The 13734-nt window shown below is 43.6% G+C and overlaps 1 protein-coding gene across 10 annotated transcripts in view; it reads right to left on the bottom strand.

The window, feature by feature from the left end:
- The window catches only part of ST3GAL3 (ST3 beta-galactoside alpha-2,3-sialyltransferase 3), a 180943-nt gene that overhangs the window by 51565 nt on the left and 115644 nt on the right, over positions 1 to 13734 (bottom strand). For all 10 annotated transcript variants that reach the window (XM_040564840.1, XM_040564837.1, XM_040564845.1 and 7 more), the window contains one exon: positions 6470 to 6533. In XM_040564840.1, coding sequence (XP_040420774.1) covers positions 6470 to 6533 — 64 coding nt within the window. The remainder of the gene's footprint in view (positions 1 to 6469; positions 6534 to 13734) is intronic.

The following is a 13734-nucleotide window of genomic DNA, read 5'->3' as shown; positions in this document are numbered from 1 at the left end:
AAAGCCCATTCTTAACTTTCTGTTGACCATACGAACTGGATCGAGTTCATCGCATGTCTCACGCGATGGCAGCTCTCCTAGATCTTGAGTCACATTTGCAGCACCTCTCTGAACCCTTTTCAACTTCGCCCCAAACCTCTGAAGCACTGCCTCTGGAGCACCAGCATGCGGAGCTAATGCTGCTCAAAAGCAGGGTCCCTTTCATACAGAGATTTTATGTAGATCACCTCAGTGCTCATTTCATAGTCATGGGTTGGCAGAATATAATCCTCACCTTGTAAATGTGATCTGCGCTGTCCCCTCTGAGATGTCTGACTTTTGGGTTGGCTCATTAAAGAAGCAGAGGTCTAAGACTGACCCAAAAATCCTACTCCTTACTGCCCCAGTCTTTGGCTCCAGCAATTTTTAGTGCAATTTTACATTTCCTGCAAATCAGTCTTAGTCACTGAAAATACCTGCCAGCAGGCTGACACCAGAAGTGTCACTAAAGGATTAATTCTCAACCCTGACAGTAGCTTTTTGAAGCTGTCTCATATTCCATTCCTAAAAAGCTGGTATGTCTACAAAGATGTTGCATAGAATCAGAACAAAATGCTGGACTAAGACATAAATAATGCCTATCTTTAAAAGGTTACCTTTATCAAGCTTCTACTTTATCAAGCTTCTACTTTATCTTAAAAAAACAAATCACACCTACATGACAAGATTTTATTTTCACAAAACCCAAGATAACTAACATCTATTATGCTGCCGTCCTAGCTCTGCCCCATATCAAACTTCCCAGTGTTTTTCCTGCAAAAAAGAGCAAATCAACTTACAAAACCAACCTCTCATCTCCTATATTTCCCCATAAATAGCACGTTTGCTGTTCTAGCCAACATTCCAAGAAGGGTTAAAAAGCAAGCAGTAACAATAAAAAGAACTCCTTACTTAACTCTTTAAATACTCTCCAGCGCTTACTGATATAATTGCTATTTAACATCCTGACAGTTTCTAATAAAAATATAGAAAATGTTTCATCATTGCTGTAAAATGGGACACCATCACTCTCTCTTTATCCAAAAAATCAATCTCCTCAAGTCTGCAGATCAAATTTTCATTTCTTTCTGACACTAAGGTCTCATCTTTGATCTTCTAATGGCTTTTTCTTAATTTTTTTTAATAAGTACTTTACATACTGTCACCACCATGCCAAAAGTATGTGCCGCACACCCAGAAAGCAGAAGTCGGGTGCAGATGGCATTCCTCAGGTGCACATGATGAAGGTATGCTGAGTGTTGGACTTTGCCTAGGTTCTGTGTGTTGGGCACTTACGTTAAGTCTGGGCAACCAGGACTGTTTGGCTCAAGAGAGGCAGAAAAGTGAGCTGGCTCAGTCTCACCAGCTTTGGCAATCACACTGTGGGACACAGAAGACTGTAGGGCTACCCTGATGGCGCTGCAAAAGGGAAACATTCAGCAGTGACGTGTCAGGCATCAAATCTGACCAGAAATTTGGACACTCAGCACTGGTGTAGCTGAATCCCTTCACAGCGAGCACCGACTGGTGGTGCCTGAGCGCAGCAAACCCACAAAGACACTGCTGGCTCCAGGCAAGTTTCTGCCGTGCAGGCAGCATCAGTTCCCCAGCTCAATTGTTTCCCCCAAACAGTGTGCAAACACCTTTGGGTTTGTTTACATATCACGTCAACCCTGGATGTCTTTTCCAGAACAGCTCTAATACTGAAACGTCCGACACGGCCCAGGTTCCAGTTTGCTACCAGGGTGGTATGAAGGAGGGTCACAGACTTTCCACGCCAGACTTTCCCAAAAGCCCTAAGCTGGGAACTGGAGCCAGATGTGCAGCCTCTGACACAGATGCTTAGAGGTTGAGTTCATCTACACCAAAACCAGAATTCACACAGACCTTCTTGAACAATACGGTACTGTAAACATGTGTATGCATTGTAGCAATTGCTACTTCCTCTTCCTCCCTTGTCAAAACCCTTTAGGGATTTGTAAGGGAAAAAAAAAACACAAAGCCTTCCATTACGCAAGTTTGGAACCAAAGGCTTTGAGGAAAGATATAACAGAGTAATTAGAAAAAAATACGTCTTTAGGGCAGCTGGTGCTTAGGGAGGTGTAGCACGTTCTGGTTTGGTCTGGCTGCTGCTACTTAAACTGGTCCTACCAACCTGAGATGGGGACACCGACACTTCCTCTCCTGTTCTACCAGGTCCCTTCCTCACTTGTTAGTGTGTACGCTGTGCTAGTAAATATTTAGTTAGAAGCTTAAACTCTTGGTTTCCCTTCATTACTATCCGGAGGCAATACAAAATGGTCAGTTAGATTTTTGGATTTATGTCATTCCTATGAAATTTATAGGCAGTCACCACAGAAATTTAAACCAAAAATCTATTGAAGGCCAGCTAGCAAAAGAGCTGGGCAACTGGAAATCAAGCTCGATTTGCAGAATGAGGGGTAGGCCGCTGGAGGAACCACTAAAACAAACAGCAAAAACATCAAGGATATAAATGGGCTTGGAAAAGCCAGAGGATAAGATAACTCAGAAGTGTCAAAGACAAGGCCCATGAACACCTGTGTTAGGGACAAAGACAGGCCAGCACCGAAGGCAGAGGACACTAATTCCACAGGATGCCCCCTGGATCTCCAGCCTTCTTCAGAAAAGCTCAGTGCTGAGTTGCAACTACCCCACAAAGAGAGCTGCAACGTTACCTACCTCCTGCCCTGGAACAGCAGCATGTTCCCAGAAGCAGTACAACACAAACGTGCCATAATAAAGCTGACATGAAGAACAGCTAAGAAAGCACAGCATCACTTGCACTGTTACAGACTTGAACTGTAGCATTTGTTCACATGCCCTCCAGCTGCTGCTAGTTATTAACACAACTCTGTTCACAATGGAGGGATTAGTTGGAGTGAGTTGACAAAGCTGTTTTGGGATGATGAAAGGTGTACGCATACCCGGAAGGACTGAGTTTGCCTCATTTCAGCACCACGTCGGTACACTGTGTCAGGAAAGGTGCATCAGGATGCCCTTTTGGCACAGGGGTAATCAAACAAACAAGTTCACTTCCAGGGCTAGGACGTAAGCAAAGGTAACATCTCAAAGGGGTAGCTTTGTGAAGGAGCTCAGAAATGGAGAAGCTTAGGTGGGGACAAGACTGAAGGCTTGGTGTAGGTCCCCCCCCCATACAGCCCTAATCTCCTCTTTCCTTCCTATGCTCTCACGCACTGCTCTGACCTCACCTCCCCTGCCTCTCCCTCCCTTCCCCCGGGAAAGCTGCGTTCAGCGTGTGGTTACACGAACACTTGCTTCAATAGACTGAGCAGTGCTCACCCTCCCCACCCATCCCTAGCACTCTGCCTCTCATGCTGCTGCTCCAGCGCTGTGCCAGCGCCACTGCTCAGTGGGAGGAGAGCTCTATAAGTGAGGTCACTGAAACGATCTAGGTTAGGAGAGAAACCTTTAAAATAGGCTCACTTTAAACTCCCTTCAGACAAGATATTAGAAAAGATGTCTTTACCATGAAAGTGGCCAAAGACTGGAACAGGGTTCCTAATGAGGCTGTTGATGCCCCATTCCTGTCAGTGTTCACAAGGTATTTGGATAATGCCTTCAGGAGCATGCTTTAAATTTTGGTTAGCCCTGAGGTAGACCACTTCAACCAAGGCAGTTGGACTTGGTGATCTTTGTACGTCCCTTCCAACTGACCTACTCTATTCTAAACAACACCAGCAGCACGAGGAGAGAGTAGGAAACTACACCCTGAGAGCAGGCAGCAGAAGCAGCAAAGATAGCTTCTTCAGCTGGCATGGCCAACAGAGAAAATGTTGATGCAACTCCATCCTATCGAGAAGGTGAACCTGGAGCATTTTCCCTAATGCTAGAATCAGCTTACTAGGCTTCAGAAAGCCTACAAGTGGAAGGGCTCACAAGATGTCCTAGTCTGCCCCGTTGTACATTGCAGACTTGCTGCATCTCTTACCTAATGCTGTCACAAGGCATTTTTTTCAGCCCGTAAGTTAGGCCATCTCCAGTTGCTGCAAGGAGACGAGCAAAGGGGAGAGAGCTGGACTTTCTCCTTGACTAGCAAGCAGAGAGGGAGTGATCCAAACCTGGAGCTGGAGTCCCTGCTCCCCACACACTGGAGCTGTCACAAAAAGGAACTGTTGGATCTGCTTTGAGCTGGTGCCAAGATCAGAAAGTAGATAGCCTTCCCTCAAAAGCCTGTTCCATCAGCTGTTTTGGAATCCAAAAAAGTGCATGCCCCTTGCTGCCAGCACTGTAATTCATCAATAATCACACCAGAAGAACATTTTCGGAAGTATAACCAAACCCCTTTGTTGCAACTCCATCTACCTACTGCTTTAGGTTCTCACTTTGCAGCTTGTTATCCCAAGCCTTCCTTGCCCCTTTCTGCTACACCAGCTTCAATTTTTATCTCTTCCTTTATAAGACTGGCTCACTTGGAAATGCCACAGGAGGTATTTGATCCCAAAGCATGCACACAGCCGCTGGAATCAAGCACACAAAGGAGTGCTATCTCACCTAGCTGCCATCCCCATCAGAGACTGACTCAGGAAACAGGTGAGAAATGACAAGGAAAATCATGTCCACTTCATTTGAGGAAAGAAGCACCTACTGCCCAGAGATATGGACGCATGAAGCGGCCCATTTGCCCAACTGAACGGGGAAAACAACATCCAGAGATGACCACAGCTAGCAGTAATCCACCTGCTCCCATCAGCTCAGAAGATACGTTATGCCTTCTCCTACGATGCCTGCTTGACTGCAGCAGTGCATTGCAGCACCCTGTACTCAGGGTGCCAACATACACAGTTTGCACAGCCCCAGAAGGGACTATCTCCCTGCAAATGGCTTCTAGGCTGCTAAAAGAAATATGTACTAGACATCCAAAGTCCACTGCTCTGTATTTACCACAGAAGTTCCCAAGTAAACAGTATTTCCCCAATCTATGTATTTACAAGCACACAAACCTAAGTGTTAGGTCTTTCCTATCTCTACAACAAAACCATTATAAAGAAAACAAAATAAAGTGAGCAGCTTGTGCTAGTGTGGCTGTATCTCACAACCTCTTGAGAAATTACTTTAAGAAACGAAACAAAACAAAAAAACAACACCCCAAACCTCAAAAAACAGGTGAGCAGCAAGAGTAGCTACTACATTAACTCTCACGGCATGAATATTTCACCTGCCTCCATGTCATTAACACTTATTTCCCATGAGCAAACTTCTGAAAGAGCCTATATGTAGATTTTTCAACAGATTAAAATCTTAACTCTCCAACCAGAGCTGAGATAAATCCCAGATGGGTGAGACTCAATTGTGTGTAAAATCTCAAAGGTCATTTGTAAAATGATTTTGCCTTCTGGACATCATTTCCCAAATTAATCCATATTCTAAAGGCTAAGTGTATCCGGCATTGCTGTGAGAGAAGACAAACTTCAAAGCAACCTAAATTAGCACATGGATTGCAAAAAAAATAAAAAATAAAAGAATAAACTTTCAACATAGAGATGAACTCCCAACTCTAACTATAGTTGGCAAGCTCTACAATCAACGTGCGAGATGTGGAGAGCTATGGAAAGGCTGGAAAAGCTTCTCAACTTCGTCATGGAAAAGTGGACGGAAAGGGTTTTGGGCCAGGAAATAAAACCAAGGTGTTTAGAAAGCAGGAATTGTGTTGCTAGCCTGCGTTCAAGGAAGCACCACTGCTTGGAAAGGAGTAGTATGAGGACTTTTGAAAGAAATCGCATCCCAGTGAAAAACTCTGACAACTTCTTAAGGAAACCACCTCCAGTCCGGGAGGTGGCACTGAACCAGAACTGCAGGGCAAGGGAAAGGAATGACAGTAAAGCAAGGATAGGAAAGACTAAAGGAGTATCATTGGGAAGTTGCTCATTAACATGTCAGTGAGTCTCAGTAGCAATCTCTACAATAGGACTGAAGAATCAAAGGAGCTTCTTCCAAAGGCATCGGTCCAAATACCTCAGGACCCGAGAGAATTGCTATCGCATCCTGGCACAGGCTGGGACAACACAATCACACATTCCTGCTTTAAGAGTGAGGAATTCACGAAACATTGTTAAAACAAGCCAGCCTCTTCTTTCCCGCTAAGAGGTTCTTGTGATCCTATTTCTTTGTCAGAAAGGCTGAAAAAAAAAATGTGTTTATTGAAAACCACTATTTACTTATTTGAAAAATAGGCAAGAGAGTGTACTGTGATACCACAGGGAACAAAAGACTAGGAAATAGCCAAAAGGTAAAGGCTTTTTTTCCACTTATGCTTGACTTAAAGGCCTCCAGAGTTTACAGATTTACTGGAAAGAAGACTGTTTCCAGCTCCTGATCCACCTCCAAAGCACAGGCAATCTCTGGCAACATTTATTTAGGACAGGGAAAATAATTGCTTCAATTCCTCCTACTCTAAAAGGTCTCATCTTACCTGTCAAGAGCTGGAGTTAGACGGTAATCTTTGGTTGCTGACAGGATGGCTTTGATCAGATTATCTGGGGAGAAAGGAAGAAGACATTAGGAAGAACTCACTTTGAGCGGAAATGAAAAACAAAGGGATGTAAAGCTTGCGAAGCACTTACTTGGAGGGACTGAAATAAGGTTCTCATCACGAATAACTACTTGAACTTGCATATTCCTATTTCATTTGGACAACGACCTTCACACACTGACTGCAAAGACACATGATGTGCCAAATTCTGACAGAGTACACCAGAGACTTGCACAGAGAGGGTGCAAGGAAAAAAATTCCAGTTTAAGGCAGTGGTTTCACACCCACTTCCCTGGGATTGCAGTCCCACGACCACTTCAGACATGAAAAAGCCAATACCACTGCCAGTGCTTGCTTCATGCAAGCTTTTACGCAGCTGAGTGGTGAACTGGATGCAGGAACAGAAACACATTGAAATTAATGCTTTCTATTTTGCTGGGTTACTTTTAGTTTATACATTAAGCTTAGTTAGATTTTGCTTTCATATTTGTATTTACTTTTTGTTTAGTTTTATTTTGCTTAGTTACTTTTAGTTCAGTTCTTCAGTCTGGCTTTCTTCATGGTAGAATCCAATTAAACCATCACAGCTGCTTAAAGAAATGCCCATGGAGCCACAAAGCCTAAACTGATACCCAGAGAACACTGCAGCAACCAGATGGTGTTAGTTATGCAAGCATAGACACATGCCCATATTAAACGTATTAAATTACAGAAGCACAATGATTACACATAAATAAATCTATAAACTCTGGAAGCTGTGCAGTCTGCTTCCCCCTAGATTCGTCCTTCATATCAAGTTTCTCCAACCTCTCTCCCCCGTAAAGATCCAAACTCCATCACGTCCAGTCCAAGGGGCAGCAATGCTCTGGCTAGCCTGGGTTTACGGATGTACCAGTAACTTCAGAATGGCTGCACCAGGTCAGACAAAAAGTCTGTTTGTCTCCAAATCCTGGCTCTAACTGCTGCCTTAAGCAGCTGCCTAAGAGCATAAGAACAAAGCAAACAGACATAGTGCTTCTCTCAAATGCTCCTCTAGCATTTAGTTATTTTCAAATCAGGGATTTTGCACATCAGGTATAGCTTCTATGGATCTGGCAACCTGTGGTGATTTCTGTTCTCTGAGCTCAGAGTCCTCCTGGATCCATATGGACTCTCTGTCACTTCCCTTTCCTGATTCTGAATCTGGCTTCTCCTACCTTCATTTATATTGGAAAAGACTGTGAACAATCAGTCCCTTCCACTTTCCCCAGGAGATTATAGATATCTGTCATATCCTTTCCCTAAATGCATTGGTCAACTGGTTCAAAGGTTCTTAGGAAACAACCAGTCCAAAGGAGCAAATAAGTGTCATTTCTTTATACAAGATTAAAAGTGACACAGCAACATTAAAAAGATTTACATCAATTGATTATTTACAGTGAACTTTAATATTTTTCCTGACACTACTTCGGGCATCTGGCGCAGTTATGGGGTGTCCCTTTCAAACAGGGATTTCTGTTCTTACGTGCTGGTTTTGCTCCATCACTGCAGAAACCGCAGGATGAGGATGTGGGACAAACACAGGCCTGAGGCAGCCCACCTGCCCAATAACCGAGCCTGACAACAAACCAGTGACACATGAGGCAGACATACAAAGGTGATAAACAGAAATGACTAACGGTTACTTTAAATTTGGGATTTTTTGACATGGCATTACTGACAGCCCCTGCCAACTGCTGCAAGCTGGGAACTGCGATTACTTTCAGAAGATCTTATTTTTGGAGTAGAGTACGGAAAAAAAGCAATTTGTAGAGTAAAAGCAACATATTTTGCTAACAAAATAGTGTTGCTTTTTAAATTTTTCCTTCATTTGAAGAATTTTTTCTGACACATTGATAGCAGACTCCCTCTCCAACAGGAATGCTATTTCCCTAAGTCTTCTGCAACAGCAGTAGGTTGCTGTGACCTCTCATGGCACCATGCCACAGTCCTCTCCTTGGCCTGTCTCTTCCGTGGATGGTATACCTTACTGTGGTTGTTTTCCCATACTCTCAGAAAAATGAGATCAAAGGATCACATGTCAAGGGCTGCAGCCTCCCATCTACCAAGCTTTTGTTATGCCAGGTTTGCTCTACCACCCACAGATTAACACCCTGCACTTCTTGGAGGCCATCCGTTACATTATATTAAAAAGCACATGGGATAGGGTTGACTAATGCACTCAAACAATTCTGTTTTTCACATCTTGCCAGCTAATTAGTAATGCCTTCATAGTGAACATTCAGGAATGAAATATGACTACTTTAGGACTGGATATGGCAGTGTTTGGGGTTGGGATGCTCCCCATTCCCATCATCCAGAGAGAACACACAAACAAAACAAACAACAATATAGGATATTCAGTAAAGTTTATGAATAGTGAAACGGGAAACAATTTTTTAGCAACCCCCACAATCTAACACATTGCACCTGAGAGGTTTGGAAGTTGCACAAATCACAGCGTTATCATTCAAACCTGCTGACTGAATCTCAGGAAAAGACAAAGTTCTTCACTGCCAAGCCTTGATGCACGGCAGGAATGAATGTGGCACAGATGCCCTCAGTGCTGGTTTCTCTACTCTAACATCCTCACTGGAAGTCAGGTACAGGAACCACAAGCACTAGCAGGAAAGGCTGAGCAGGAGAGAGGCACTAGATATTTTCAACTGAGCTGAACTCAGCTAGAAGCTGGACACTGCACTGCTGCTGAGGGGGGCATTTGCATTTGGCACCAGTGACCTACTTGCAGTGAACAGAGCAAAAACCAAAGGACTCTGAACAGAGCAGTCCAAGAGCAGTGTTTTGGAAGAGCACATTTTATTTCCGATAACTGTCAGTTTTTCTCAATCTATTTTACTATTTTCTTTAAGGGCACCGATTGTGTATTGCTTTAACATGGAACCATGCTCAAAAGAAAGACTGTTTTATTAGGACAACAGCTATACAAACAACTTGTGGGTTTCTTTTTGGTAGATGGGTCACCCAGGTTGTGAATAAAGCGAGGCATGGATGCAGACACAGTGCCAGCCCAGACACAACTTCTCTCGTGCTTGGCAAATGAGGAGAGCAGACAAAGTGGTGGGTGTGCTCTGCCTCGTACACCAGTGCACCGAGGAGGGGCCGGGAGGGGCCTGAGTATACATGTTCTGAGTACTACAAAAGATAAAAATCCTTCCTGTTACAAGCAACAGGTATGCGTGCACTCACCTCTCGCTTCCAGGGCCCAGGCACGCAGCCAGCTCAGGTGTAACAGAACTCATTAGCTCAGACACATCCCCATTCAGGCAGGTCTCATTCTTTGCGAACCATTTCCTAGCTGGAAAAGTTTCAGCTACTTTTGTTCGGTGCAGAACCCCAGCGAACCAGCCCTGCAGACATGTCTTGGCACCACACGCCTAGAAACACGAACCCTGGAGGGCACGGTGCAGAGACTGCAGGGCCGCACGGCAGGTCAGCTCCGACCAGGCAGAACTTGCCACCTGCCTTCACTGCGGGCACAAAGCGGGCTCGAGGAGACACAGATCATCCAACAGCCATGCAGTGGCCACAGTTTTGGGAACTGCTTGGAGGCTTAGGAAAGCCAACAGCAGTAACACTTGCTGTGCACTGTTCTTCCTGTTCATACTGTAAGATTCAAGGCAGGTATTACCAATACTAAATCCTTTCTTCAGACCATAGGAAAACACTGATGTTTAAATGTCAGTGCAGTCATCCTGCAGATGTTGGCTGTCTTGGGAAAGGAAAGCATCTCAGCACGGCTTTTCTTAGGATCAAAATCACACGAATGAGAACAAACTAGTTCCTACAAGTGACAGGGACACAAATACCTTAATTATTCGTATTTGTGTTTTATTTCCTAGACAACACACATTTTAAATTAATTTTTGTGTGAAAAGCTAAGTTAAAATAATACAAGCTTTCCCCATATCTAACAGCCTGTGATTCATCCCTCAAAGTCAGAGTAATGCATTCCTCCCTTCTGCCCTGGGAGGCAGAGCACGCTGCCCAAGAAGAAAGGAGGACAAAACACAAGAGCAACCCTTTGTCCTTCCCACCGATCAGCTTAAGAAGCAGTGAGGATAAAGACGGGTCTCCCACCAGCACTGAGCTGGATGGCAATCATTTTGTCTCCCTTGCAAACAAGTCAATGATGCATGAGCTACATCTCTGCAGCTCTTTGGAGGGCACAGTCACCAAAGCCCCCACTTTCTCCCACTATTAAATAACAAGCACATCACCAGGGCAAGCGATCTATGACAGCTTTCCACAGCTAAAGTTTCTGTTTATTATACTTTTTCTCTTGTCACAGAGAATTTAGGTTACTGGGGAGCAAGGGAGATTGTTTAACCCATTTGTCTATCAACCACTATGCGCACTCTATTACTATACAAACAGAGCAATAAGCCTCTGCACATTTTCCTCCTACCTAGAGGAGGAGTTGACTAAATTTATCTAAGAATCCCAAGTTATCATGACACATTCTATCGGTTTTCCTTATAACATCAGAAGATTCAAAAGCATCTCAGGACTGCACAATTTCTCTGAACTCAAGTACATCTTGACTTCAGGTTGACCCTGAAATTTTCAGACATTTGGAAAAACTATAAGTAAATAGTTCGAAATTAGGCGGGCAGTGACCACACAGTGAGAACCAGCCCGAGTCTGAATTCTAGCATTTTTATCTGTTATTTATGTGGAAGAGTGGAGACCTTCACTGTAAATGTCAACAACACTTAACACTGTTGTTTCTAATGCATAAGCTTCTTGCTAGTATCATAAAAAAGTGGAGACCTTTTCACTCCACAGGCCGTACTGCAGCCATCTCACAGGACTCACCTTCTGCCTGCCTTACAAGCAAACACATTGAGCTGCTCACGCACTCTCAAATGGCCGAGAGAAGAGGCTATTTTTCAAATATTCCACACCAGCCATCTTCCTCTCAAATCAGGAAAGTCTACATGCCCTTACTGCCACCAAAAAGAACTTGAATAGCATGTCCCAGGGTCAGGGAACTGTGTTCTTCTGTGGTGCTCTGCAAGCCCTGGTCGGTGCCCACCTCCACGTGTGGTCACCCAGCCTCCTCACCTCCAGCCACCACTTGTACAGGATGCTGGGCATGAACTTCAGCTTTTGGGAATCCACTGACTAGAGTTAGGTTGACAGACAACCCTGAGGCATGCCATCTTCTCTGCATATGGTCACTGTCCCCATGATAATGGAATGTCACGTGCCTGTCAGCTTCGTGGGGGGAGCAGGCTAAATGCTATTTAAGCTATGGATGAAACAAATCTCAATATTTGCAAACAAGACATAAGCACAAACCCAATCCATATTTTATTTTATTTTTTTACGCTACCCCATAAAACCCAAGTTTATCCCCATATAAAGTCCTTCTTTGGCATTTTTGTCCTTAGCATCTCACTCTGTATGGGATCTGAGGAGTAATGTTATAGATAGTCAAAAGCCATCTGGACACAATCCTGGGTAATGTGCTCCAGGGGACCCTGCTTGAGCAAGGGGGTTGGACTAGGTGACCTCCAGAGGTCCCTTCCAACCTCAGCCATTCTGTAATTCACCACCCTGGTGCTCAGCACGAGGCCATGGCCTCAGCTCCCACCACATACTGTCTTCCAGCTCCCTCCAGAAACACCACATCCAGCTGTAGCCACACAACATCATTTGTATTTTAGAGAAGCTAAGAACGCAGCGAGTAAAACAGATATCAAAGCGAGTCTGAAATTCCTCGCAGCACTTCTTGTTATTGATCAGCTAACTTTATGACGTCTGTGCAGGAGAAAGCAGCTACAAAGACTTCCAGAACTTCGAAGCATATTGCTAACATGTGAACTGGCTCTTCGAGGCAGCTCACAACAGACTGCAGGGGTCTGTCCCCACATCAGCTCGTGTGTAAAAACAAGACAGTGCTTTCTTAAGGTCATTGCTGTGCCAGATTTAGGTTGGCTACTTGAGATACACTTTAACAAAAGCACTTCAAGCCATCACTACTTCCAATACCACAATACTTCGACTGATGATTTTTAATCATATTAATAAACATGTATTTACTGTTGCATAGATACAAAATACAAATCAAGAGACAGAAAAAAAAAAAAGCCTGAAGAAGCAATAACAATTTTAGGAAAACCTGGCATGTATTAAATGTAAGCTCAGGAAAGCCCTTAAGGTGTTTTTTTTTTTTTAATAAGATATAAATAAAATACAAAACATTTGGACTCTTGATTTACATCGTAGTTTTAGAGCCTTTAGGGATTTTTTTTCAAGCTTTTCTTCACAACCAAGAGTTTGTTTTTTCAGAATACAAGTTTAGTTCCCAACATAATCCCAGGGCTTGGAAAGTTGGAGCATTAATTTGAAAAACAATTATGCCAGAAAATGGGCAGCATTTTGCAATAGCCATGCATTAACCATTTTGATCCAAACTCAAGTCTGATGCTCAGGAAGCAATAAAGGCTGTAGAAACAGGCTAATTCACGGCAAATGAAAGTGAACCTTGAAGGATTCATAACATGCTGTCCTAAGACAAGAGGGAAAATAAATACAGTTTTTAAGAGGGCTGTTCTTCCTTTTGTTGCTGCATTTCTGATGCCCCTTCACAGTGACCAGGCAATGTCTTCAAGGACAAAAACCTCATCAACAACTACCACAGTGATTTCTAATTCTCCTGAGCCTTGCAGAACCATTACAATATGGCACTTAGGACAGCTAGAGAACACCTGCTCTTCCCTCTAAGAGGTAAAAGATAGGGATAACATCCATGTCTCAATTGCGTTTCAACACTCCTAGGAAGAACCTTAATTTGGAGTCACTCAATTAACTGGGAACTTGGGGTTCGAGATCTCCCTCAGGCACATTTTGCTTCTCAACGGGTTAGGAGAAGAACTATTCTTTAAGTACATTCAACAGCAACACATTAATTTTAATTGAAATAAGGGATTCCACTGGAGGCTTGTACTTTCATCAAGAGAGCTCAAGAGTGAGGGATGATTTAACTTCAAAATTGATGACACAACTTCCCTTTGGAGGCAGTAATGAAATGTTGATCCTCTACCTCTTCTGAAACTTGAACCTTTCCCCCTGCCTCAAACCCCTCATTTAATTTCTTGAGGTTATAAAATCAGCTAGATTCCCTGGGGAAAATAGCAACATTTTTATAGATATATTCCCAT

The sequence above is a fragment of the Cygnus olor genome, chromosome 8, assembly GCF_009769625.2.
Source record: "Cygnus olor isolate bCygOlo1 chromosome 8, bCygOlo1.pri.v2, whole genome shotgun sequence".
NCBI classification, from domain to species: Eukaryota; Metazoa; Chordata; class Aves; order Anseriformes; family Anatidae; genus Cygnus; species Cygnus olor.
Note: the sequence above shows the minus strand (reverse complement) of the source record. Positions and strands in the feature narration are given on the sequence as shown.